We start from the raw sequence: 27,432 nt of genomic DNA, 5'->3' as shown, positions 1-27,432 counted from the left end.
TCCGCTGTTTTTTATTGCGAAAAAGCGGTTCGTAAGAGTGATACAAACACCTTTCCTTGCTATCGCCTGAATTAGGAGTCTTATTGCTTGTTTGGTTTAATTAATTAATAGAATATGAAGCAATTGGTATAAAGAATGATTTTTCCAAACTTTCTATAAAAGAATGTCTGCTATCAAGACATTGCTTTTGTTCTATTACTTTATTTATGACTGAACGTTTCTAAAACTGAAGACACTCGTCCATGCTCTGCACTGCAGTCGAGATGTGGCAACGTCGTTCTCTGTTCATTGGCTGACTGCGTTTTGTGACGTCAGATGCGCAGAACGAACCTAAACTCGGCCGCCAACATAAATGACGCGCACTTTAGTAACAGGAGGAAGGACAGTGGACGGGCGGAAGAGACTGTATTAATTACGATTGCCCGTTCCTGTAATTATCCGTGGCCCCACAAGATGCTACCATCTTCAACAACAGCAGCAGTTCCAGCAACACAGATTCGTCGTCGGCTCCGAGTTTCGTCGGCACTGATGTAAGACTGTTTATTGGTAGAAAGTATTAACGGCTAACCCAGCAGCACAACTTAATGTAATTTGATTAATGAACTTTATTTAAATAATAATCTGTTAAATTCACGGCGATTGTGTCCTCATTGCCCCCAGACATTGTTACCAAGCAGGATCGTTGTTCCCTTTTTTCCTTACATGCTAAACGAAGTTTGAGAATCTATCACTGGAAAAAATTAAGAGTGCGGAAGTTTTATTTATTTTACATATAGCTTGGAGCACATGGCTGTTTGGTTTCGTACGTATTCTAGTAAATTTAATTCTGTTCAAGTCAGTGAAAAAAAAAAGGCTCGGTTGTTCAGACAATAATATGAAATCCAATTTGAAAATTAAGTAACTGCAAAGTAAAAAGTGCTTGCTTTTCTCTAAATTTCTTTGATGACGTTATGTTATGGTCCCTGAAAGTCATTGTTCACGTAACGAAGTTCAATACTTACATACAGTTTAAGTGGATATTTTCAAATAATTACTCGATTGCCTTTTTCAAAATTTAGTGACAAACTTAACGTAAAAGTGATTTCTCATTTTTCTTTATCATTACATACTCACTTAAAATTAGTGTTAAAAAACGTGACAACCTTCAGTTGCCACGTCGGTATTTAATAATAAATGTTTTTCTTTCCCATCATCTTGTACAGGATTTTGGATGTAAACCGCCCTAGTGGGCTGGCGACCGTAAGTATTTCCTTTTTGTTCATTAGTGTAACTTTTGGATTCATGATCAGTGGTACCCCTTTTCTGTCAAGTGTTGTTCGTGAGTTAATTAACAAAATAACTTCCATTTTTCTAAATTTTTGGGTTTGATTACTTTCTTATTTTTAGTAGACTTTTCTATCAGAAAGATCGGTTGTACACTTTCCGTCTACTTATTGGTATTACTTTTTCGGGAAAGATAGCCTTATCCAATTAGAAAAATTCCATTAGGTATACACGCAATCATATTTTATATCGCAAGCAGGATAGGCAGATTAGTAAGGGGGAGGTTACAATAGCACATGTCCTATCATTTGGTGCCTTCTTATTTTCAGTGTTCTGCATGTGTTCCTTTTCCCGCCTATTCTGCAGAGAACCTCCTCATTCCGTTCCTTATCAGACCATCTAATATTCAACATCTTTCCGTAGCACCACACCACAATCACCTTGATTCTCTTCTTCTCCTGGACTGATTCCGGTTCATTATTCAGTGCCATGCGATGTTGCTCTCCAGATGTACATTCCTACAAATTTCTTCTCAAAATTAAGGCCGATGTTTGATACTATTAGATATCTTTTGGCTCTAGACATCTTTTTGCCAGTAATAGTCTGCTTTGATGTCTCCTTGCTTCGTTCGTCCTGTGTTATTCTATCTTCTTGGCAGCAGAATTCCTTAACTTCGTCTTCTTCGTGGTCCCTATTATCTACGTCGAGATTATTGCTAATCGAGATTATTGGTAATCTCATTTCTGCCACTCATTAACTTCGTCATTATTCGCCTTAACCTCAAGTCATATTTTGTTTATTGTATTCAACAGACAGCAATGTCATCAGCGAACCTCACCATTGATATCCTTTCAGACTGGATTTTAATCCCAGTCCCAAACCTTCCTTTTACGTCCATCAGCACTTCTTCGATGTATAGATTGAACAGCAGGAGCGAAACACTGTGGCCCTGTCTCACACCTTTTTTCATTACGAGAACATTTTTCTTGGTCTTTCATTCTTATCGTTCCATCTCGGGTTTGTACAATTAGCCGTCTTTCCCTATGGCCCTATGGCCTATGGCCTTCGTCTTCTTCGTGGTCCCTATTATCGACGTCGAGATTATTGCTAATCGAGATTATTGGTAATCTCATTTCTGCCACTCATTAACTTCGTCATTATTCGCCTTAACCTCAAGTAATATTTTGTTTATTGTATTCAACAGACCATGTACTTCTTGGCACTGAGGACAGCAATGTCATCAGCGAACCTCACCATTGATATCCTTTCAGACTGGATTTTAATCCCAGTCCCAAACCTTCCTTTTACGTCCATCAGCATTTCTTCGATGTATAGATTGAACAGCAGGAGCGAAACACTGTGGCCCTCTCTCACACCTTTTTTCATTACGAGAACATTTTTCTTGGTCTTTCATTCTTATCGTTCCATCTCGGGTTTGTACAATTAGCCGTCTTTCCCTATGGCCTACAACTGCTTTTCTCACCGTTTCGAAAATCTTGCACTGTTTCGCAGTGTCGAGGTCTCTTTCCATGACGACAAATCCTATAAACTTTTCTTGATTTTTCTTATGTGTTGCTTCCATCGCCAATCGCAACGTCGCAACAAGACACTGAAATTCAAATTGATAATCGTCTAACAGATTCTAATTTTTCCTTTCGACTCTTCGGTATATTATTTTTGTCATCAACTTGCAAGCATTAGCTGTTGAGCTGATTGTACGATTGCCTTCACAACTGTATGCAATCGCTATCTGACAACCGACAATAGTCAGTTCCACAAAAGCAAACCACTGAAACACCTCGCACAGCTGCTCACTCAGAAACCAACAGGATCTGCACCTATAGTCACGTGGGACCCACCAGAGCACTCCCGAGCAAGATCACATCAGAAGGGTGAAATACCGAAAATTGAAGAACGGGTAAGACGCAGCGTAATCTCGCAGAAACTCTTATCAACAAAGACAACGACCGCGAATGACCGCAGAATTATATATGAGCCGCAGTCATTCCATTCCATGTATGCAAATGTTACTTGGGTCACCGCCTCTCCCAAGTCATCATAATCACAATTCGTTATGCTTATTGCTGAGTGTCGTAACAGCATGCAGCAAACGTCTCCATTCTGGACGCTTGCCAGCTTCTCGGAGATCCTACTGAAGAGGTAAATTGCAGATCTTGATTTGATTTATTCAACCTGCTCAATGCTTCTCCTCTCGCCCTCGTGCCCTCGATGCTTCCTTCCGTAGTTCTTTTCTCCAGATTTTTCCATCTCTTCTTACAACACTGTTAAAGTACTGGAAAATGTTTTGGTTGACATGATAAGAAATGTGCCTTGAGATAATGAGTTGCTTAATAATGGACACATAACTTTTTTCAATTTTGTGTGCAGTATCCTGCACGAGCACAAAAGATGGACATAAAACACGCTGTTTATCTTTGACCTTAAGGGTCCACTTTTCACAATCATAAAAAATACGGAAAACAAAAGTGTTTAACAAGCCTGCTGCTATTCGTTATCTCTCTGTTCTACTGGATCTTGGTCAGCTACTTCATAGCCACTCGTCCTAGCACGATACATCTTGTTATCTGATCTTGACAATTTCCTGTGACTCAGGTGGATGACCCAAGATAGATGAAAGAACGGACTACTTCCAGTTCCTTTAACCGACATATGAATTGGACCTGTGCTCCTCTATATGTTATCATGAGTCTGCACTTGCTGAGACTGACGTCTAACCCATGTGAAAGGGTAACATTCTTTAGTTTTGTTAGTAACTCAGCAAGTTCATTTCCACTGTTGGTTAAAACCACGTTTTCGTCAGCAAATAGGAGGTTGTTAATAGTTATTGCACCAATTGAGGTATCTTTAGTCCAGCCATCACTAGCTTTTCTAATGACGTGATCGGTACAGATGTTATGAATTTGGGGAATGGGACACAACCCTGTCTGACACCTTTGATACATTGAAGTAAGACGTGTCAGTACTTGTCTTCACAGTTGCAAGGTGATTATTATATAGACTTCCGATCAGTGCTATCAAGTGTGGTGGGACACCAAACTCTGCAAGTACCTGTCACACCGTTTCCCAGAGTACATTGTCAATGGCTATCCTATACTCAAGAAAGCAGATGGAAACATGAACACAGAACTCTCGCGTTATCTGTAGAATGTTGAGGATCTGTTCACGAGTTCCTCTTCCTTGAACAAAACTTACTTCAAACGGGTGGTTCAGGATGTAGAGCAAAATTTTGCCTGCTTGAGACATGAGACCAAATGTTCTGAAGTTCGAGCAGTTTCTTAGTGACTCTTCCCTGTTTAGTGAGATGAAAAGAGACATCGAACAGTGTTCGCCGTATTTTTTATACAATGGATGCAGCACATCATCTAACTGCCCCATTTCATTGATCATCTCTCCAAATATACCGTCTACACCAGGGTCTTTATAATTACTCAGATTGCAATCTCTATTTTTCTGCGTAAGATAGTAGGTTACAATGTAACTTGCTCAGCTGCTTAATTGTCCTAACACTCGATTAATCTCGAACGGCGTGCATGCAGTCTTGCTTTCCCTATTCCACCGACTTATTCCATCCACATTCTGTATCACGTTATAATATTCCCACACCTTCTGAAACACCTGGACCACTCTCCACTCTCTTGTCTTACAGTTGGCAAGAGACAATCCAAACACACCATGCTTTTCCTTTCCTTGAAGAACCAGACTATTGTGGCTCCTATACCAACACATCCCACTTTTCCACCATCTCGAAACACACCACATCCTTTCCAGGGTAATTTTAATTAATAAATTTGAACAGCCATAGCATACTCCACGCATCCTTAATCATATGAAGGTTCCAAGCACCCGTCGTCCTGGGTAACTAGAAACCTGCTCTCCTTCCAACACCCATGTTCCATCTATTAAATGGTTCCCCCATACACATGCCACTTTCCCTTTTATTTATTTTTCATTTTTATTTTATATATCATTTTCCGTAGGACCAAATTGAGGAGCAAGTCTTCATGGTCATAGAAGGAGTGAGTACATGAAACTGTAATAGAAGAGTAATAATAGATCAAATGAAACGTGCCCTACGCAGACGACAAGCTATAAGTTTAAATAAACACAATCAACAACGTAACACAGGAATTAGCACATTTTTTTAATTTTTCCAGTAATCCTCGACAGATTAGAAGAAATTAGCCATGAGGAAACTATTCTGTTTTGACTTGAAAGAGCATGGGTTACTACAAAGATTTTTGAATTCTTGTGGCAGTTTATTGAAAATGGACGAAGCAGAATACTGCAAGTCTTTCTGCACTGAAATCACAGAGGTGCGTTTCAAACGCAGGCTGGATTTCTGCCTAGTATTAACTGAGTGAAAGCTGCTAACTCTTGGGAATAAGCTGATATTTTCAAGAACAAACGACATTAAAGAAAATATGTATTGAGAGGTCATTGCAAAATTCCCAGTCTACTGAACTGGGCTTGACAAGAGGTTTGCGAAGCTACACCACATACTGCTCGAACCGGCCCTTTCTGTGACAAAAATACCCATTTTGCATCAGATGAGCTATACCAAAAATAGTACCATACTTCGTAAGCGAATGAAAATAAGAAAATTAGACTACTTTTCGTAATGACCTGTTACTTATTTCAGATATTGTTCTAATGGTAAATAAAACAGCATTTAGTTTTTGGACAAGTTCCGGAACATGTGCTTTCGACGACAGCTTACCATGTATCTGAACGCCTAGGAATCTGAACTGTTCAGTCCAATTAATCATATGCCCATTCTGTATAAACAGAATGTCAGTTTTTGTTCAATTGTGTGTTAGAAACAGTCAAAAATTGAGTCTTACTGTGATTTAGCGACAGTTTTTTTTTTTGCTATGAGCTTATGTCTTGAACTGCAGTATTTTATACAGTGACAACACAGCAGACAACATCCTTCACTACCAGGCTGGTATCATTAGCAAACAGGAATATTTTATAATCACCTGTAGTAGTGGAAATCATGTCATTTATATAAAGAAGAAACTGTAGCGACCCCAGCACAGACCCCTGGGGCACCTCTCACTAAGCTGAGCCCCACTGGGGCTGCACGTCGTAGCCATTCTCAGTACTGCAGAGAATGCCCCTCTACTGTTAAGAATTAAAGTAAGAGGTGAACCAGTTGTAAGCTACTCCCCTTATTCCACAATGGTCCAACTTCTGCAGTAACATTCGGAGATCAACACAATCAAAGGCCTTAATTAAACCAAAGAAGATGGCTAGCTTTCGCAACTCTTTATTTAATCCATTCAGATCCAAACTGAACATTTTACAGCAAATTACATGAACTGAAATGATCAGTTACCCTTGAACAGATACAGAGAGTGAAGAAAAATGATAATATGATAATTTCCTTGACTGCTATCTGCTAACCATCCTGTGATGTTTTACATTATACAGGGTGACACACGGGAGACGGACGGTTTTGAACTGCGTAGTACTGAGGGCGCGGTGGTGGGAGGTGGTCGTGGTGGGGATAGTTCTGATCCACACGAGACGCCATTTCATTTACTCAGTCACTATGGAGCAGTGGGAGTTGCAACGTCGAGTGTTTGTCTATGACAGTTTGGTGAAAAGTGGTGAGTCTATCATTGCTACGCAGCGATTGTTTCGAGCGCGGTTTAATGTCGGTCGACATGGAGCTGTTCCGAGCCGTAACACAATCCTCAGATGGGTGGAAAACTTCAGATCAACTGGAAACATACTGGATAAGAAGCATCCTGACCCAAGACGCAGAGTAACGACATGAGGAAATGTTGAAAGGGTAAGGCAAGCGGCAGTCAGAAGCCAACGACTGTCAGCTAGACGTCATGCTAGTGAGTTACATATCAATCGTGAATCGGTTAGACGAATTTTGCATAAAGAATTCAAATTCAATCCCTACAAAATGCTCATTGTCCAACAACTTATGGAAACTGATTTTGCTGGACGAGAAGACTTCGCTTACAGAATGCAAGCGATTTTGGGATCGAATGAAAATGAAATTTTATTGATGAGCTATGAAGCTCATTTTCATTTAAACGGGACCGTGAATAAGCGAAACCTACGTTACTGGGCTCCAGAGCATCCACACCTTATCCACCAGCGTCCTCTACACTCAGAAAAAGTAACCGTCTGGTGTGCTCTTGGCTCTGTTGGCATTATTGGACCTTATTTTTTTGAAGAGAACGGGGCCACAGTTACTGTTAATTCGGTTCGTTACATTCGTAAGCTTGAAGCATTCTTGAAACCAGAACTAATAAGAATACGAATCCCTTTAAAACGCATTTGGTTCCAGCAGGATGGGGCAACATCGCACACCGCAAATACTTCAAAAACAGTTCCTAGACGCATGTTTTCTGGCCGGATTATCTCACGTTTTGGCAAGTCTCCCGACTTGTCAGTATGTGACTTTTTCTGTGGGTGTACCTTAAGAACTGTGTCTATAACCACAAACCACGAAATTTGGAGAACGTAATCATTCATGAAATTGCTGCCATGCCTGCAGAGATTTTAGTCCGTGTGATGGAAGATTTTGAGAACAGACTTGAGTCCTGCATTCGAAATGATGGACATTACCTTGACGACATTATTTTTCACAAATAACTTTGTTAACTAAAATATCAAACAATGAGCTTTGATTTTGTGTAAACAAACATGCATTAATTTTAAAGTTGGCTGAGTATTATTTCATTAAAAACCGTACGTCTCCCGTGTGTCACTCTGTATTATGGTTACAAGAGGAGAATGTGAGGCGCGAGTGAGTGGAAGAGGCAGGTGAACGGGCGGCAGCACTCACCGGATCGTGCGTGGAGTCGAGCGCTGCGGCGAGGATACGCAGCTGCGGCTCCTGCGCCAGCTGCGCCTGCACCGAGGGCCCCTCCACCATGAAGAGCAGCGCGCGCGCCGCCAGGATCTGCAGGCAGTGGTAGCTGCAGTGCCGCCACCTGCACAGCGGCAACACCCAGGGCCTCAGCCTTCCGACACCTCTGCGACACTGCGCAGTGGCAGCGTACAGCCTATACCACTACACTCTGACACACATACATTCACGACCCTCGCGTCTGTTCTACACTACACCAGCAGCGCGCCAAGGGACAGCAAGCTACACAGTCGAGTACAGTGCTGACGAAAGCGAATAATACCTACGATAAAGACAGAAACTGAAATAATGAATTAAAATTTCTGACAAGGCCGGGACTTGAACCTGGGTCTCCAGCTTATTAAGCACATTTATTTTTTATTTTTTATAGATATTTATGTAGGGTGTAATAGTTTCACATAATAACATAACATAACAGAAAAAAGTCATTTATTAGGAATTGGTATTCCTTTGAGAGCTATGGCCATATTACACTACCGGCCATTAAAATTGCTACAAATGGTTCAAATGGCTCTGAGCACTATGGGACTCAACTGATGAGGTCATTAGTCCCCTAGAACTTAGAACAAGTTAAACCTAACTAACCTAAGGACATCACAAACATCCATGCCCGAGGCATGATTCGAACCTGCGACCGTAGCGGTCTTGCGGTTCCAGACTGCAGCGCCTTTAACCGCACGGCCACTTCGGCCGGCTAAAATTGCTACACCAAGAAGAAATGCAGATGATAAAAAGGCGACTGGAAAACAGTGGCCTCGTCAGGTGAGGCCTGATTTCAGTTTGTAAGAGCTGATAGTATGGTTCATGTGTGGTGCAATCCCACGAAGCCATGGACCGAAGTTGTGAACAAGGCACTGTGCAAGCTTGTGGTGCCTCCATACTGGTGCGGCCTGTGTTTAAATGGAATGGGCTAGGTCTTCTGGTTCAAAAGAACCTAGCATTGACTGTACATGGTTAAGTTCAACTACTTGGAGACCATTTTCACCCATTCATAGACTTCATGTTCCAAAACATGTCACTGGGACACAATTGTTCACGACTGGGTTCTGGATAATTCGAGCGACTGATTTCGGCATCTAGATCACCCGACATGAATCCCAATGAACATGTGTGAGACTTCATGTTCCAAAACAAATATGGATTTCTTATGGATGACTATGTACCATGTCAGAACATTCTGGACAGCTCGAGAGAATGACTTGGCCATACAGATCGCCTGACATGAATCCCGTTGAATATTTGTGGGACATAACAAAGAGGTCAGTTCGTAGTTATCAGATCTAAAAAAATACCCGTCTAATCTTCAACATTCCTCGCAGCACAATATTTCAAAAGCTGCTCTTCTTTTCTGAACTGCTTAACGTACATGTTTCATTTTCGAACAAGGCTACACACCAGACAAATACTTTCGGAAAAGATTTCCGTTAGCTTAAAGTTACATCAGCTGCTAACACGTTTGTACTTTACAGAAATGATTTTCTTGCTGTTAACAGTCTGCATCTTACGTCCTCTCCCCTTCGTCTATCGTCAGATAGTTTGCTGTCCAAAGAGTAAAACTTCTCTATCGTTTACAGCCACTATTGTGTGGTTTGATGAGTGATTGCACTGTAACCCAAGTAAGTCCATTTGGGAGAGTTACACTATAAAAAAAAAGTGAAAGTTGTTTCTCAGCCGTTACTGCGAAGAAAAAAAAAAAAACGAAAACAAAGGGATATTTTATCATATCCCGCTGCAGTTATGGACTGTGCGGCTGGTCCCGGCGGAGGTTCGAGTCCTCCCTCGGGCATGGGTGTGTGTCTGTCCTTAGCAGTTAAGTCCCATAAGATTTCACACATATTTGATCATTTTCTCATATCCAATAGCAGACAGTATGGTAGGAGGATGTCATTGAGGATATTGTGGTGGCTGTAGGCCCTGCCGCGTACTATTCGAGAGGTAAATGTCGGCGTATACTAGGCCGCACAAAACATTCACCAATGCATCAGGCAACAGACTGGATTCGAGGAAAAAATTATGAGTATAATGAAAATGAAATGGAGATAAGCAGTAAACGTAGCCAAACGAAAGAATAGTTTCGAGAATGAAATTTGGAAGATAAGAGATGAGGTACTGGCGGAAGTAGAGCTGTGAAGGCGGGTTAAGATTTTTGCCTGGATATCTTAGTCAGTAAACTATTTGCCGGTGAAAGGCAGAGGTCCCAGTTTCGAGTTCCGTTCGGGTACATAATTTTAAACTGCCAGGAAGTTTCGAAAGGATGTTACTTGGATGAAGGAGATTACCTATTGGATTCCAAAATATGAGAGACGTTACTTGCATAAATTACATTAGAAAACATGCAACAGCAATGTGGATAGGCGTGTCTGTAGACTAAGACTGCCTGGTAAAGTCTAGGGACGTTCTTCACCCAGCAGTGGATGATAAATTAGTGATGACGATGAGGAAATTTTACACTCAAACGCAAACAAACACTGCAAATCTGTTGCTGTGTACATGGCCTCTACTTTTGACAAAAGATGAAAAAAAATACTTTGAAGTACTGAGAAAAACATTTGACGAATGGATAACAATGTGAAATACGGTTTGTAAAAGCACTGGCATGTTGTTTCTGAGTTACCTCTGCTATTTGACTGCGATAAAACTTCGTGTTGGGCTTTAGCTTGTTGTCTTCTGGTAAGTTCCCAAGTTCAATTCCATGTACTCAAATTCAATTTTGCCACTTCTTGTTACATCAATATTGGCTGAATTTTACGAAATGCAACATTGAATAGAATGAAGGGAGGTATATTTCACACCGTGCTGATGAATCGCACAGCAACAACGCAGTGTTTGAAAATAACGACTAACTGAAGAGATCCCATAATTATCTATGTTACACTGTTGTGTTCTTAGCAATATACTTTTAAAAATGTAACAGAATTTACTGCCAACTGGAGGGTAAATTCAACATCATAATCATCATCGTCGTCATCATCATCATCATCATCATCATCATCATCATCATCATCAACAACATCTATATTCATGGATTAAGTGCGTGGAACCTGCTCCGACTTTAGCGTCTTAGCTACATCGCTTCCTGCGCCGACCTACGTCTCTCACCCGTTTGGGTATATATTGCAATACTTCTATAGGATATCCGCCTTGTTGCATTCTCTTTACACGTTCCTTCCATTGCTGCCTACATGTGTCGATTTTTTTCTGTTATTCCTAACTTTTTGAACTGTAGACAGTTTACACGCTTTAACTTATCTGAGGAACTGGATTTCTGACGTCACCATTCGATCTGTGTCTTCCTTGTTTGCAATGGGAGCCTCAGATGCGAAAACTGCAGTGGAGTAGCTAATGTTTTGCAGAATTTCAGTTCCTTTTTGTTGTTGCCTGTTGTTCAATGTTATTTTTATTGTTCCACAGACACATTGAAATGTTTTTTGCTTCAGTCTTTACATGCTTATCATCATCAATACAAATATCGTAGACAGGTAGTTGAAATGACTTAGTTGTTCGATTAACTGGTTTTCTACCAGTATTTCACAACTACTGTTTTCCTTGGAATGCCACTATTTGTGTATTCTCTGTAAATTTTTTGAAATTATGATTTTTACCAATTTGGTTTAATTTAAAAACATTTCTTTGCAGTTCTTCTTCTATAGTGACTGTTATAGTTTGGCAGTTACCATATGTTAATGTTTTTTATATAAAGATCCTTATCTAGTTTTATTCCTTTGTTACCGTTTGTTTTCTTATGGCGCTTTTTAATAATGTCATTCACATAAACTGGATAAAAGGTGCTCCCAAAATGGGAATTTATGAGTACAAACTGTACAAAAAAAGCTTTTTACTGTCCATTTGACTTGAATTTTTAATGTTATTTATCGAAAACGTTTTTCAATACTCTTTTGACCGCAGGGAATTACTGCATACAGTCACGAATGCACTGGAGAGAAACGTAAATCTGCTTTCTCACAGTGTAGTTAGTGGAGAGCACTTTGTCCCCAATCGTGAATGAGAGAATGTGTCTTGTATAGTCTGTTCAGCCTATCACCTGTCAGCATGCCTCGAAGTGCCATTTAAATTCAGACCGTGAGCAAATTGTCACTTTACTGTACGAGAATTTGTCAGCCGAACTGGTGTCCACCACGGTGAGGCCAGTCTAACATTTAACCGTTACTGTGAGACACGAAACATTGAAGAACTGCCTACCAATCGCCGCCCACAGCCAACAACACTAGTGACCAATGGCTACAAATATTGGCTCGCAGGTATCCAGAGCAGACTGTAATGTAACTGCAGGCTGCCCATTTTGTGTGGCAGCTGGAAAGACTGTGTCGATCCCGACAGTACGCAACCAACACCGCACGATCAATTTGGCTTACAGGCATCTGTAGCGAACAACAGCACAAACTCCTTAGCAGCATGGTTCATGGAGGACATGGGCAAGGAAACCTCTGCAATGTTCGTCTTCCTGCGGATAGGAGCCCCTAATGAAGTTTAATAAGTGCTTGTGAATTAAATTTGGGTTTTTAAACTACGCCTTCCGCAAAACGAACTGTATTTATTTATCTGTTTACCCCAACACAACTTTGGGTAACCTTCCAAGGTTCTCTATTTATATGTATATAATATTATACAAAGTTCATGGTTGTTTTTCAGTTTTAGGCCTAAAAACTATAAGATGAGCATTTCATTTATTATGGTCCATTGCTCTCCTGAAATTGCAATACGCCTGAAATTGGATTTGTAAAAGTTGGTTTATTTTTATGCCATTTCATCGTTTGACACCATGTAATCTGAGAAGTAGTCGGAAGAATTTGCTTTTTCTAAACAGCTGCCAACGTCAGTAACGTAGAAGTAGATATCCTCGGAATAGTGAAGCAACGTAAATCAGTTAATAAAAGCAGGTCTTCTGGCCCAGACTGTAAAACAATTAAGTTCCTTTCAGAGTATGCTGATGCAATAGCTCCATACTTAACAATCATATACAACCGTTCGCTCGACGAAAGATCCATACCCAACGACTGGAAAGCTGCACAGGTCACACCAATATTCAAGAAACGTAGTAGGAGTAATCTACTAAATTACAGGCCCATATCATTAACGTCGATATGCAGGGGGGTTTTGGAACATATATTGTGTTCGAACATTATGATTTATCTCGAAGAAAACGGTCTATTGACACACAGTCACCACGGATTTAGAAAAGATCGTTATTGTGAAACCCAACTAGCTCTTTACTCGCACGATGTGTTCAGTGCTATTGACAAGGGATTTCAAATTGATTCCTTATTTCTGGATTTCCGGAAGGCTTTTGACACTTTACCACACAAGCGGCTTGTAATGAAATTGCCTGCTTATGGAATATCGTCTCAGCTGTGTGACTGGACTCGTGATTTCCTGTCAGAGGGGTCACAGTTCGTAGTAATTGACGGAAAGTCATCGAGTAAAAGAGAAGTGATTTCTGGCGTTCTCCAAGGTAGTTTTATAGGCCCTTTGCTGTTCCTTATCTATACAAACGATTTGGGAGACAATCTGAGCAGCCATCTTCGGTTGTTTGCAGATGACGCTGTCGTTTATGGACTAGTAAAGTCATCAGAACATCAAAACGTATTGCAAAACGACTTATAAAAATATCTGTATGGTATGTAAATTGGCAATTGACCCTAAATAACGAAAAGTGTGAAGTCATCCACATGAATGCTAAAAGGAATCAGTTAAATTTCGGTTACACTATAAATCAGTCAAATCCAAAGGCCGTAATTTCAACTAAATACTTAGGAATTACAATTACGAACAACATATGGAAGGTTCAAAGTGGTTCAAATGGCTCTGAGCACTATGGGACTTACATCTGTGGTCATCAGTAGCCTAGAACTTAGAACTACTTAAACCTGACTAACCTAAGGACATCACACACATCCATGCCCGAGGCAGGATTCGAGCATGCGACCGTTGCGGTCGTGCGGTTCCAGACTGAAGCGCCTAGAACCGCTCGTCCACACCGGCCGGCAAATTGGAAGGAACAAGTAGAAAATGTTATGGGGAAGGCTAACCACAGACTGCGTCTTATTGGCAGGACACTTAGAAAATGTAACAGGTGTACTAAGGAGACTGCCTGTACTACACCTGTCCGTCCTCTTTTAGAATACTGATGCACGGTGTGGGATCCTTACCAGATAGGACTGACGGAGTGCATCAAAAAAGTTCAAAGAAGGGCAGCACGTTTTGTATTATCGCGAAATAGGGGAGAGATTTTCACTGAAATGATACAGCATTTGGGATGGACATCACTAAAACAAAGGCGTTTTTTGTTGCGGAGGAATTTCCTCACCAATTTCAGTCACCAACTTTCTCCTCTGAATGCGAAACTATTTTGTTGGCACCGACCAACATAGGGAGAAAAGATCACCATGATAAAACAAGGGAAATCAGAGATAGCACGGAAAGTTATAGTTGTTCGTTCTTTCCGCGCTCTACACGAAATTGGAATAATAGAGAATTGTGAACGTGGTTCGATGAACCCTCTGCCAGGCACTTAAATGTGATTTGCAGAGTATCCATGTAGATGTAGATGTAGATGTAGATGCAGAGGGTAGTGGCTGTTTATTTTCTGTACTTACGTTGATCATACAGTTGTACATGTTTGGTGTGTTTTCTTTTCCTGTTGTACGAGGGATATCCACAAAGTACATTACGTTTTGAAATTAAAAATAAATAAAGTATTGGAAATTTTTTTTATTATATATAGATGAAGGCGCAGGCGGCCGAATTTTACGACGAAGGAATTTCCAAGCTCGTCCATCGCTACGATAAGTGCCTTAATTTAAATGGCAACTATGTAGAAAAGTAGTATTTAAGTGTGGCTTTCATCTGTATACAATAAAAAAAATTTCCAATACTTTATTTATTTTTAATTCCAAAACGTAATGTCCTTTGTGGATAGCCCTCGTAATTACGATAAACTGTTTTCCACCTGGGTTTGTGCTTCACACTCACCTGGTTTCACATTGTTCCATATCTCTTTTTAGACAAAAACGAGATTTTCATGGGTGTTGTGTGCTGTCCTTAGGTTAGTTAGGTTTAAGTAGTTCTAAGTTCTAGGGGACTTATGACCACAGCAGTTGAGTCCCATAGTGCTCAGAGCCATTTGAACCATTTTTTTTTTTTTTGAGATTTTCATCGAGAGAAGTTGTGTTGTTGTCATCGCTCACTTGCTCATCGTTTTTGTTCTGTTTACAGTGACGCTAATAATTTTGGTGTGTAGGTGCTTCTGCCGCGGGTGCACTTGTGTTTTTGTGTTTGTGTGTTTGTGTGTGTGTGTGTGTGTGTGTGTGTGTGTGTGTGTGTGTGAGAGAGAGAGAGAGAGAGAGAGAGAGAGAGAGAGAGAGAGAGAGAGAGAGAGGGGGGGGGGGGGAGGGAGGGAAAGAGAGAGTTAGAAACAGGATGGGGAGAGGCGGGGATGGGATGGAGAGTTAGGTGTTTTAGGGCAATTGAAGATGTTGGTATACTGTGTTTTATTTGAGGGAATGCGCAGACAGTGGTTTGTTGCACACTGTTGTGTATTTCTTCGAAATTTTCTTTCCTTGCGTTACTGCTTTTGTGTGTCGTAGTTGTCCTCTATTGTAAGTTTTTACTAGAAACTATTGCTTTCTCTGAGGATATTGGGATCAATTTCAATAACATTTGGATGGTGGTTTTCCTCTATGAGTTGATACGCAAATCTGGGCTGTCTGTTGTCACTTTTTTAGCCTCGGAGGTGCTCAGAATAACTAGCTTTAAAACTTTTGCATGCTTGGCCTATATAAATAGATTGGCATGACCTACAAGATAAGTGGTAGATTCCAGCTGTAGTAAATTTGTCTGTGGAGGTGTCGTTAAGGTTTAGATTTTTTTGGTACTGTGTTGTTTGTGCGGGATGATATTTGTAGACCTTATTTCTTCAGAATATTTCCCACACTTTGGACATTTTTGTTGCAACATTACAAAGATCACTCGCATCGGGTTCTCTCTACCGACAAGTGAAAGATTTGTCTGACGTCCGTTGCTGCCTCGTGATGACTGGGTGTTGTGTGATGTCCTTAGGTTAGTTAGGTTTAATTAGTTCTAAGTTCTAGGGGACTGATGACCATAGAGGAGGGAAAGACCTAAAGTTACTTCCAACAGGATGGAGCAGCTACCCATGGAGCCGGCCGAACCATGGAGCACATTATACAATTTTTCACCCTTAAAAGAGTTGTTAGCAGAGGTTCAAATGGCTCTGAGCACTATGGAACTTAACTGCTGAGGTCGCGCGGTTCCAGACCGCCACTCAGGCCGGCGTTAGAAGAGGTCAATCCGATCTCAGCCCTAGCTGGCCACCCAGGTAACGTGATCTGTGAGTGTCAGATTACTCTGTGCGAGGAACCCTCAAGTCTAAGGTGTATCGCAACAACACTCATAGTGTTCAAAAAATGCAACAGAACGCTTCTGATGATTGCAGCAATTCCACCAATCCAGCTTCTATCTTCCTTCAGCAATTTGCTGATCAGGGTTCAAAAGTCCCAAGAGATGAATGACGGTCACTTTCAACATCTGCTACAGTCAGGTTAGTACTGTATTTCCTTTCCTCTGCCGTGTTTCCTTGTACGCTGGAACTCTGCCCTCCAGGTCACTTTTATTTGCCCTGCCTGCGGTACCCGTTGACATAAACTCAACTGAGCACACATGGGACCACCTGAAACCTGCAGTGTACTGTTACTGGAACCGTCTTTCATGCTAGACATCATCAGGAGAGCTATCGTTCAAAACTGAAGCAGCCTTCAGAAGCAACTTTTTCATTACCTTGTGGAATCAGTACCATAATTTTGATATCTTAGATGTGAAATGATATCTTCCCCACTAAAAATTCTGATCATTTCACAGTGATGTTGGTGTTTGGCTCCATAAGGCTTATTCTTTCATTCTTTGCTTCCCTTGAACCTACGTCCATAGATGTTCACAGATGTGAAGGAGGTATGAAGGTCTGATTAGCAGGTTATCTGCAACAAACATCCAGTGTCGCAGTACCTGCACACATGCAGATATCTTTGCCCTGTGCCACACATCGAGCAAATATAAATATGAGCGTTGGTAGTTATGATCACAAACCGAAGAAGTGTTTCCAGATGGCGTGACAGAGCGGTGGATCTACATACCCACATTATACACTTGACATAGTGTCGTATGAAAAGTCCAGTGGCTGTGCGACTTCCAAGAGAGAGTGTCCAGTGCAATAAACTACTCATTGCTCAATTGTCAAGCCACCTTTACAATGTCTGACAACTTGTCCGTGACGTAAAATGGCGATTATTTGTTTTATGGTGACGATAAAACAGCAGCTATCCCTAATATAACTGGCTATGAATGTCCAAGCTATCTTGTGAATTTAGTGTTGAGAGCATCGTCAAACCTGATGATGGTGGTATAGAACGCTTCGAAACGTCGTGTCTCTGAAATGACAACGTGACCAACAACCGTGCAGGAAGCCTGGCTTATCTCTGTTCCGGCGCTGGGAGCCGCGCCGAGGAGGCGTGGTGGCTGGTGGTGGCGTGGTGGCGCTGCGCGGGCGCGAGCCTCACCTGCTCACCTCTGGCTGGGAGAGCACTGCTGCTTGCTGCCCACCACGCGCTTGTACAGCGTCAGCGCGTTGTGCAGGATGTTCAGCACCGACAGCGCGTGCACGCTCGACAGCACGTCTGCAACACGGCAAGCAACGACATCTGGTCACAGACGGAGCAACAAAGCCACCGTACACTTATTAAAATAGAGGGCTCACTATTAAGACTATGAGGTGGAGTTGTGGAGATGGAGGTGAAAGAGTGAGTGAGAGTGAGAGGGAGAGAGAGAGAGAGAGAGAGAGAGAGAGAGAGAGAGGTGAGTGAGAGAGAGAGGAAAGAAGGCGAAAGAGGGAAGGAGAGAGAGAGAGAGAGAGAGAGAGAGAGAGAGAGAGAGAGAGATGAGTGAAAGAGAGGGGGGAGAGAGAGAGAGAGAGAGAGAGAGAGAGAGAGAGAGAGAGAGAGAGAGAGAGGAAAGAGGAAAGAAGAGGAAAGAATGAAGGGGAGAGGGAGAGAGAGAGAGAGAGAGAGGTGAGTGAGAGACAGAGGAAAGAAGGGGAAAGAGAGAAGGAGAGAGAGAGAGAGAGAGAGAGAGAGAGAGAGAGAGAGAGAGAGAGAGTGAGATGAGTGAAAGAGAGGGGAAAGAGAGAAGGAGAGAGAGAGAGAGAGAGAGAGAGAGAGGAAATGAGGGGAAAGAGAGAGAGAGAGAGAGAGAGAGAGAGAGAGAGAGAAGGAGAGAAGGAGATGAGTGAGAGAGAGGGGAAACAGAGAAGGAGAGATAGAGATAGAGATAGAGAGAGAGAGAGAGAGAGAGAGAGAGAGAGAGAGAGAGGTGTGTGAGAGAGGGGTAAGAAGGGGAAAGAGAGAAGGAGAGACAATGAGAAAGAGAGAGACAGTTGGGGTAGAAGGGCTGAGGCAGAAGGAGCCAAAATTTAGCACTGAGTAAGGCGATATAGGCATTATGAACTAGTCTACACCTTTTTTGTCCCACTTCGTCTTTATCCAGGTTTTATTTCTATATGTTCTACGCTATCCCCTTCATTCTATGGATGGCCACATACAGCGCGCCATATGTTTATAGCTTGACGGGAATGGTGGGGAGTGGGTCTAAGGCAGTCATCTTTCCACTGTGAGTTGTTAAACAGGATCTCTATGAGTAGTTTCCAAGTATTGTTATGCACTGAAGTGACAGTGATATGCACTTCTACACATGACGGTAGAATCACGAACACAAGGTATAAAAGAGCAGTGCATTGGCAGAAATGTCATTTGTACTCAGGTGATTCATGCGAAAAGGTTTCCAGAGTGACTATAACCCCACGACGGGTATTAACAGACATTGAACGTGGAATGGTAGCCACAGCGAGACACATGGAACTTTCCATTTGGGAAATGGTTAGGGAATTCAGTATTCGGAGATCCGCATTGTCAAGAGCGTGTTGAGAATACCAAATTTCAAGTATTACCTCTCACCACGGACAAAGCAGTGGCTGACGTTCTTCACTTAACGACCGAGAGCAGCGGCGTTTGCGTAGAGTTGTCAGTGCTAACAGACAAGTAACACTGCGCGAAATACCCGCAGAAATGAATGTGAACGTACAACGAACGTACCCGTTAGGACAGTGCGGTGAAATCTGGCATTAGTGCGCCGTGGGAACAGACAACCGACGCGAATACCACCGATAACAGCGCGACATTGCTTGCAGCTCCTCTCCTGGGCTCGTGACCGTTTCGGTTGGAACCTTGGCGACTGGAAAACCATGGACCGGTCACATAGTCCCGATTTGAGTTGGTAAGTGCTGGTGGTAGAGTTCGAGTGTGGTGGAGGCCCCACGAAGCTATGGACCCAAGTCGTCAACAAGGCACTGTGCATGATGGTGGTGGCTTGATAATGGTGTGGGTTGTGTTTACATGGAATGGACGCTTTTCTCAAATCAACGAACCTATCGTATAGCGCCATAAAGCGCCAATCCCTGTGCAGCTGCTTCATACGAAAGCGTAATAGCAAATAAGCGTATGGAGCCTGAAGATGGCAAAATGAATTGCCGAAACTGATTGCTTCCAGAAAACAATAAAATATCTTAAAGTGTACGGTCGTTGGTAAAGTTTATTGAATTGAAAACTACATACCAGCCGATGTCCCCTGGCTGTAATGGACCAACAGCCATTAAGTTATTACCGGTCCATGTAATTTTAATATCTACATTTTCTGAAAGTTTTTAGCAGATTAACGCCTGTGTTTGACACTGATAGGTATTTTCACGACGAATTACCCCTTTGCCTGTGCTTATCTGCTTCATACGAGGGTTATTCGGAAAGTAATGAACGACCGGTCGCGAAATGGAAACCACACTGAAAACCCGATGAAGTTTTGCACAGGTGTGTTGGGCAGTGTCTCTAGTATGCCTGTCGATCGCTTTACGCCGTTCTTTCTAATTCAGAGCACACAGGGAGCACATGAAGATATCTAGAAAAATAATGTCTCCCACCAAGTACGAGGGCTTGGGAGAAATTTCACCTGAAGCTATGCAGCCAACATTACATAGCTGTCGTGAGTTTGATTCTTCAAGACAATTCTCAGCCGCATTCTTCACGGGCAATGAAGATGCTCCTACATCGTTTTCAATCGTAAATGTTTGATTACCCAAAATACAGCCCGTAATTGTCTCTCACTGAGTTTCATCTCTGCCCACATGAACCGCTGGCTATGAAGACAACATTTAGGCACAGACAACGAGCTGTAGGCCAGCGCAGAGAATTGGTGGAAAGCACTGGCGGCTTCCTTCTATAACGAGGGTATGGGAAAGTTGGTACAACGCTTCGACAAACGTCCAAGTCGGACCGGCGACTATGGAGATAAGTACCTGGAAGTTGTAGGTAACTGTTGCAAATAAAACAGTTTCGATTTTCACTGTGGTTTCCTTTTCGCGACCTATCATTCCTTTCTTTCCGAACAGCCCTCAAACTTTTTTTTTTCCCTTCATCTATCTTAGGGCATTTTGCTTCCAACATATCGGAATGAGTCCAGTCTGTCTACCAAACAGTTCTTAATTTTAATGTTAAGCGTCACGCTGATTTTTTTTTTCTTTTGATATTCCTCAATTCATTCCTCTATGGTTCACTCACTATATTGAAACACATCAGCCAAATGTTGGGCTAATACGTTTCATATTTCTTTGCTATTGCACCATTAATAGATACCTATATGATGCTATTATGGGTGATGATAATATCTGGGAAGGTCGAGCCGCTAACACCCACCCCTTTTTTTTCACATAACTGTTCAGTTCCGTGTTCTTGATTTATTGATTTGCACCTCTCCGCAGAGGAAGTGGGGTAGACCTGTGTCCGGGGTGTGGGAAGCCATTTGCGGACGACGGACGCGTGCCGAGGGACGGACCAACTTCTGGAAGGAAGCCACTCGGGGCAGAGGGCAGCGACCCGAGTGCCAGCCTCCAGCTGGAGTCTGCAGTCACGGCAGCGCCAAGAGGTCACGTGCGTTCTCTTGTCTTCAGAGTTGCAAACTCCGTCCTGCGCGGCTGTGGGAACAATGCAGTGCGTGGCGCTACCGCAAAATGAGCTGTTTTACGAGCCGCTATCTCAGTTAAAAGAACGTCTACGTGGTGGCTTTCTTGCTGAGAAACCTTCCGAGATACCTGGAGGAGGTCGTGCAGGGGCACACATAACGATCTGGCGGTTTCTGCACGAAAAAGTTACGTGGCAGTCACTGTTAAGGTTTCTCTCCTTTTTGTAGGAGTGGAATAGCGTCGTCTAGACGTAGACGCACGCGAACAGCAGAATTATTTCTAATATGGCATAAATTCTCTCTGGAGGCAGTACTGTGTCGCAGTGGTAAAAAATTAAATCACGCACAGGATGACTTTATTGAGGATACGACACGTTTCGGATTTTATATATTATGAGCTGTCTACAAAAAGTCAGGTACAAAAATATCTTGTAAAACATAATAATGGATGGCTATAGCATTCCACTTTGATTAAAAAACATTTGGCACAAACTATGATACACCCACCAGGAGCTATTGCTGCACTTAGATATAAGTTTCCAGTTGTATGTGAGACAAATATTCGCAGACTGCTGACATAATTCTGCAGAATGCGGACGAAGACGACAACTTTGCTGCCAGGCGGCGTTACAAAACGTATAGTGGGGCCAAGGCACAACTACTGTACGTTTATTACGTCGTGCCTGAGTGCTGTGAACCAATTTATTATAAGCCAAATTTTTTTCTTTATACAAATAGCAAAAACTTTAAAGTGATAAAAGGCACACAAAGTATTAGTTAAATTCAGAAGTATTATGTGGCGCCATCATCGTCGAAAGTTACAATCACAACAACTGTGCGATATGACGAGCGGCATAAACTTAAAATATACACAGCGGCACAAAAGATGTGCCACAAAAAAATGGTTCAAATGGCTCTGAGCACTATGGGACTTAATATCTGTGGTCGTCAGTCCCCTAGAACTTAGAACTGCTTAAACCTAACTAACCTAAGGACATCACACACATCCATGCCCGAGGCAGGATTCGAACCTGCGACCGTAGCGGTCACGCGGTTAACGACTGAAGCACCTAGAACCGCACGGCCAAACCGGCCGGCGATATGCCACAAATGTGAATACAGACAGTAAAGCAGGAAAAGGAGAATACAATCTTTTCTTTAAAATTGTGTAGTCCGTCTGTCAGACCCGAATCCGGTACCAGAAACTACCCAATACACGGTATTGCGCTTACATCAAATAGAAAAACAATTTTCTGCCAATAAGCACAAACCCGCTTTTTTTAATAAAACATGAGGAGTGTTTAGTATAAACATAAATCGTTCGTGGGAGATTACACGCCATGTCCACGTAACCATGTAACTAAGAAATATTATTTGTTTCCATGTACGCAGAAATGAACACAGCACGACTTTCCTTCTACTTTTCCCTATATAACCATGTATTTTATGTATAGTTCTTCTTTATTTAATTAAATGTTAATTGGGCCTATAAAAAAGACACTGGTCTCGTGAAAATGGTACTTTGAATGTAACATGTGATACCACCAATGAACAGGGCGCAAAGAGACGCTTCTATTAAGCAAGTCATCTTTGCTGTTTATCACGTATTAATAACGATTAATTTGTCATTTATATTGATAACGTGTGTAAATATTTCACTTTTTAATTAATTGTGCATCAAGTGTTAGATACAGGACACTGCATATGGTCTGAGGGGGACCGGCAGAGAAAGACGTTTCTTTGAACACATTTGTTGTGTTTTTGCGTTATAAATGCTTTAAATGGTGGTCCGTTTTATGTATTTTGTGTTCGCTTTAAGATTCAGCAGGCTAACTGAAGGCGTAGTGTGAGCGAACGAACGGAATTGGTCATTCTGCCTTAGAGGGTCACTGAGGTAACTTGTTAGCGTTGCTGGAACATGAAAAGTGGTCGATTTTAGGCGGGGGCCACATGAATACTTTAACATTCGTTCCTGCTTGGAAGAATTTCTAAATGAGTGGGATCTAGAATGTGTGACCCATTTATAACTTTCCTCGAGTGTTACGTGTTAGGCAAATTTGAATTCTGACTTATTTCTGCTGCATTTTTAAATTATTACTAGTTAACGTGTTTGAATCTACTCACGATTACGCGAATTTTGATATGATAACCGCAAACTGAAGTTTTTTAATATGAGGGCTAACGATTGTTTTGTGAACACTTTAACAGAATCCAACTCTGTTTTTCGCGAAGCAGTGATGTTTAAGTAGTATTTGGGGAATCTGATACCGTTTAAATATACAAACACACAATTTTTGCTGCAGTGGATTTTTGCTGTTGTTTTATTTCGTGCTTAAACGCATATTTGTAGGACCACAATTTACTCGTGTTTTTTATTTTACTGTTAGAATAAATTATATACTGTTAATAAAGTAGATATTGTTAGAATAAATTATCAGTTCATTCAATTCAATTCAGCTCGTTACCAGTTAGTTTGGTTTTGGGTACACTCAATTACTCAAGGAATGCAGCGCTTTTCATGATTTTTATTAATTTTTTTTATTTATATCACCTTGTATTTCACTTACATTCGTGTAACTTACCGATACTTAGACAATTTAGACTGAAGGATCATCAGTTAAATCTATTTTGCAGCGAGATTAGCAGCTGGGCCCGAAAACAAGCGGTGCGCAGCTCGACCCTACGACGATATCAAGATAATATTTCAACAGAATCGTGCATTTGCTAAGGTGTATGTGTATGTATGTATGTGTGTGTGTGTGTGTGTGTGTGTGTGTGTGTGTGTGTGTGTGTGTGTGTGTGAGGTATACCATATTAGACGGAGGGGGTCCGACAGCCGTTCAATTCTAGTCATTCCACCGGGAAGGAGGTACACGGCTCCTGTTGTCTGTAGTTCAACTATGCCTAGACGGTCAGTACCGCAGTTCGATCGCGTCCGCATTGTTACATTGTGCCAGGAAGGGCTGTCAACAAGGAAAGTGTCCAGGCGTTTCGCAGTGGACCAAAGCGATGTTCATGGAGGAAATACGAGGTGCATTCAAGTTCTAAGGCCTCCGATTTTTTTTCTAATTAACTACTCACCCGAAATCGATGAAACTGGCGTTACTTCTCGACGTAATCGCCCTGCAGACGTACACATTTTTCACAACGCTGACGCCATGATTCCATGGCAGCGGCAAAAGCTTCTTTAGGAGTCTGTTTTGACCACTGGAAAATCGCTGAGGCAATAGCAACACGGCTGGTGAATGTGCGGCCACGGAGACTGTCTTTCATTGTTGGGAAAAGCCAAAAGTCACTAGGAGCCAGGTCAGGTGAGTAGGCAGCATGAGGAATCACTTCAAAGTTGTTAGCAGGAAGAAACTGTTGCGTAAAGTTAGCTCGATGTGCAGGTGCGTTGTCTTGGTGAAACAGCACACGCGCAGCCCTTACCGGACGTTTTTGTTGCAGTGCAGGAAGGAATTTGTTCCTCAAAACATTTTCGTAGGATGCACCTGTTACCGTAGTGCCCTTTGGAACGCAATGGGTAACGATTACGCCATCGCTGTCCCAGAACATGGACAGCATCATTTTTCAGCACTGGCGGTTACCCGAAATTTTTTTGGTGGCGGTGAATCTGTGTGCTTCCATTGAGCTGACTGGCGCTTTGTTTCTGGATTGAAAAATGGCATCCACGTCTCATCCATTGTCACAACCGACGAAACGAAAGTCCCATTCATGCTGACGTTGCGCGTCAACATTGCTTGGCAACATGCCACACGGGCAGCCATGTGGTCGTCCGTCAGCATTTGTGGCACCCACCTGGATGACACTTTTCGCATTTTCAGGTCGTCATGCAGGATTGTGTGCACAGAACACACAGAAATGCCAACTCTGGAGGCGATCTGTTCAACAGTCATTCGGCGATCCCCCAAAACAATTCTCTCCACTTTCTCGATCACGTCGTCAGACCGGCTTGTGCGAACCCGAGGTTGTTTCGGTTTGTTGTCACATGATGTTCTGCCTTCATTAAACTGTCGCACCCACGAACGCACTTCCGACACATCCATAACTCCATCACCACATGTCTCCTTCATCTGTCGATGAATTTCAATTGGTTTCACACCAAGCAAATTCAGAAAACAAATGATTGCACGCTGTTCAAGAAGGAAAACGTCGCCATTTTAAGTATTTAAAACAGTTCTTATTCTCGCCGCTGGCGGTAAAATTCCATCTGCCGTACGGTGCTGCCATCTCTGGGACGTATTGACAATGAACGCGGCCTCATTTTAAAACAATGCGCATGTTTATATCTCTTTCCAGTCTGGAGAAAAAAAATCGGAGGCCTTAGAACTTGAATGCACCTCGTACAGGAACTGTCGATGACATGCCTCGCTCCGGCCGGCCGAGGGCTACTACTACATTGGATGACCGCTACCTACGGATTATGGTTCGGAGGAACCCTGACGGTAACGCCACCATGTTGAATAATGCTTTTCGCGCAGCCACATGACGTCGTGTTATGACTCAAACTGTGCTCAATAAGCTGCACGATGCGCATCTTCACTCCCGATGTCCACGGCGAGGTCCATCGTTGCAACCACGACACCATGCAGCACGTTACAGATGGACCCAACAACTTGCCGATGGACCTCTCAGGATTGTCTCAAGAATTTTTCAAATGGCTCTAATCACTATGGGACTTAACATCTGAGGTCATCAGTCCCCTAGACTTAGAACTACTTAAACCTAACTAAGAACATCACACACATCATGCCCGAGGCAGGATTGGAACCTGCGATCGTAGCAGCAGCGCGGTTCCAGACTGAAGCGCCTAGAACCGCTCGGTCACAACGGCCGGCTCAGGATTGGCATCACGTTCTCTTCACAGATGAGTGTCGCATATGCCTTCAACCAGACAATTGTTGCATACATGTTTAGACGCAACCCGGTCAGGCCGAACGCCTTTGACCCACTGTCCAGCGAGTGCAGAAAGGTGGAAGTTTCCTGCTATTTTGGGGGGGGGGGGGAGGCATTATGTGGGGCCGACGTACGCCACTGGTGGTCGTGGAAGTCGCCGTAACGGCTTTACGAGACATCAATGCCATCCTCAGACCGATAGTGAAATCATATCGGCAACATATTGGCGAGGCATTCGTCTTCATGGACGACAATTCGCGCCCCCATCGTGCACATCTTGTGAATGACTTCCTTCAGGATAACGACATCGCTTGACCAGAGTGGCCAGCATGTTCTCCAGACATGAACCCTCTCGAACATGCCTGGGATAGACTGAAAAGGGCTGTTTATGGACGACGTGACCCACCAACCACTCTGTGGGATCTACGCCGAATCGCCGTTGAGGCGTGGGACAATCTGAACGAACAGTGCCTTGATGAACTTGTGGATAGTATGCCACGACGAATACAGGCATGCATCAATGCAAGAGGACGTACTATTGGGTATTGGATGTACTGGTGTGTACAGCAATCTGGACCAGCACCTTTGAAGGTCTCGCTGTATGATGGTACAACATGCAATGTGCTGTTTTCATGAGCAATAAAAAGGGCTGAAATGATGTTTATGTTGATCTCTATTCCAATTTTCTGTACAGGTTCCTGAACTCCAGGAACCGAGGTGATGCAAAACTTTTTTTGATGTTTGTATTTTAATGAAAAAACTCAACAATAATTTTTAATTATTGTCTACAGTAAGACTCACGCAATTATTTCCTTCCTTTTATCAATGAAAACAAAAATATTTCATTCTGAAAAACGAAGAATGTGCTAAACACCATAAAGCTATCGGCAAAAACGAAGTAAGTGCCAATGAAAGAAATCGCAAGCATATATCAGTTTTGTTAATAATAAACATTTTACAGATACACTATCCCGTCGTTAACTTATTTTTAATCCTTCTTTTAATTTTGTAGAGTGCAATGCAATTTTAAATAATTAACGGTTCAAAATATGTTTTATTAGTTAATTTCAAATACGACAGCGACAGCTGCAGATTCCTTTTCTTTTCAGCTGACAAGTTGTTTTTACATTGTTGTGACGAGAAACAAGGCTTTTTATTATCTCAATAGGTATGTTTTATTGAAAATCTTGTAGGTATTCAAGTCTCCAATTTCGTTAAACACTGTTCTCGTCTTGACGTCACTAGGTGGAATTTTTTCCCCCACT

At 42.3% G+C, this 27,432-nt stretch overlaps 1 protein-coding gene across 1 annotated transcript in view; it reads right to left on the bottom strand.

The window, feature by feature from the left end:
* LOC126153857 (uncharacterized) overlaps window positions 1-27,432 on the bottom strand; it is a 1,728,205-nt gene that overhangs the window by 1,057,108 nt on the left and 643,665 nt on the right. Inside the window, exons 21-22 of the mRNA XM_049916098.1 lie at window positions 17,778-17,886; window positions 8,096-8,243 (exon numbers count right to left, since the gene is read on the bottom strand). Coding sequence (XP_049772055.1) covers window positions 8,096-8,243; window positions 17,778-17,886 — 257 coding nt within the window. The remainder of the gene's footprint in view (window positions 1-8,095; window positions 8,244-17,777; window positions 17,887-27,432) is intronic.

Source organism: Schistocerca cancellata, chromosome 2, assembly GCF_023864275.1.
Source record: "Schistocerca cancellata isolate TAMUIC-IGC-003103 chromosome 2, iqSchCanc2.1, whole genome shotgun sequence".
NCBI lineage: Eukaryota > Metazoa > Arthropoda > Insecta > Orthoptera > Acrididae > Schistocerca > Schistocerca cancellata.
This window is presented reverse-complemented; position numbering and strand designations above follow the sequence as displayed.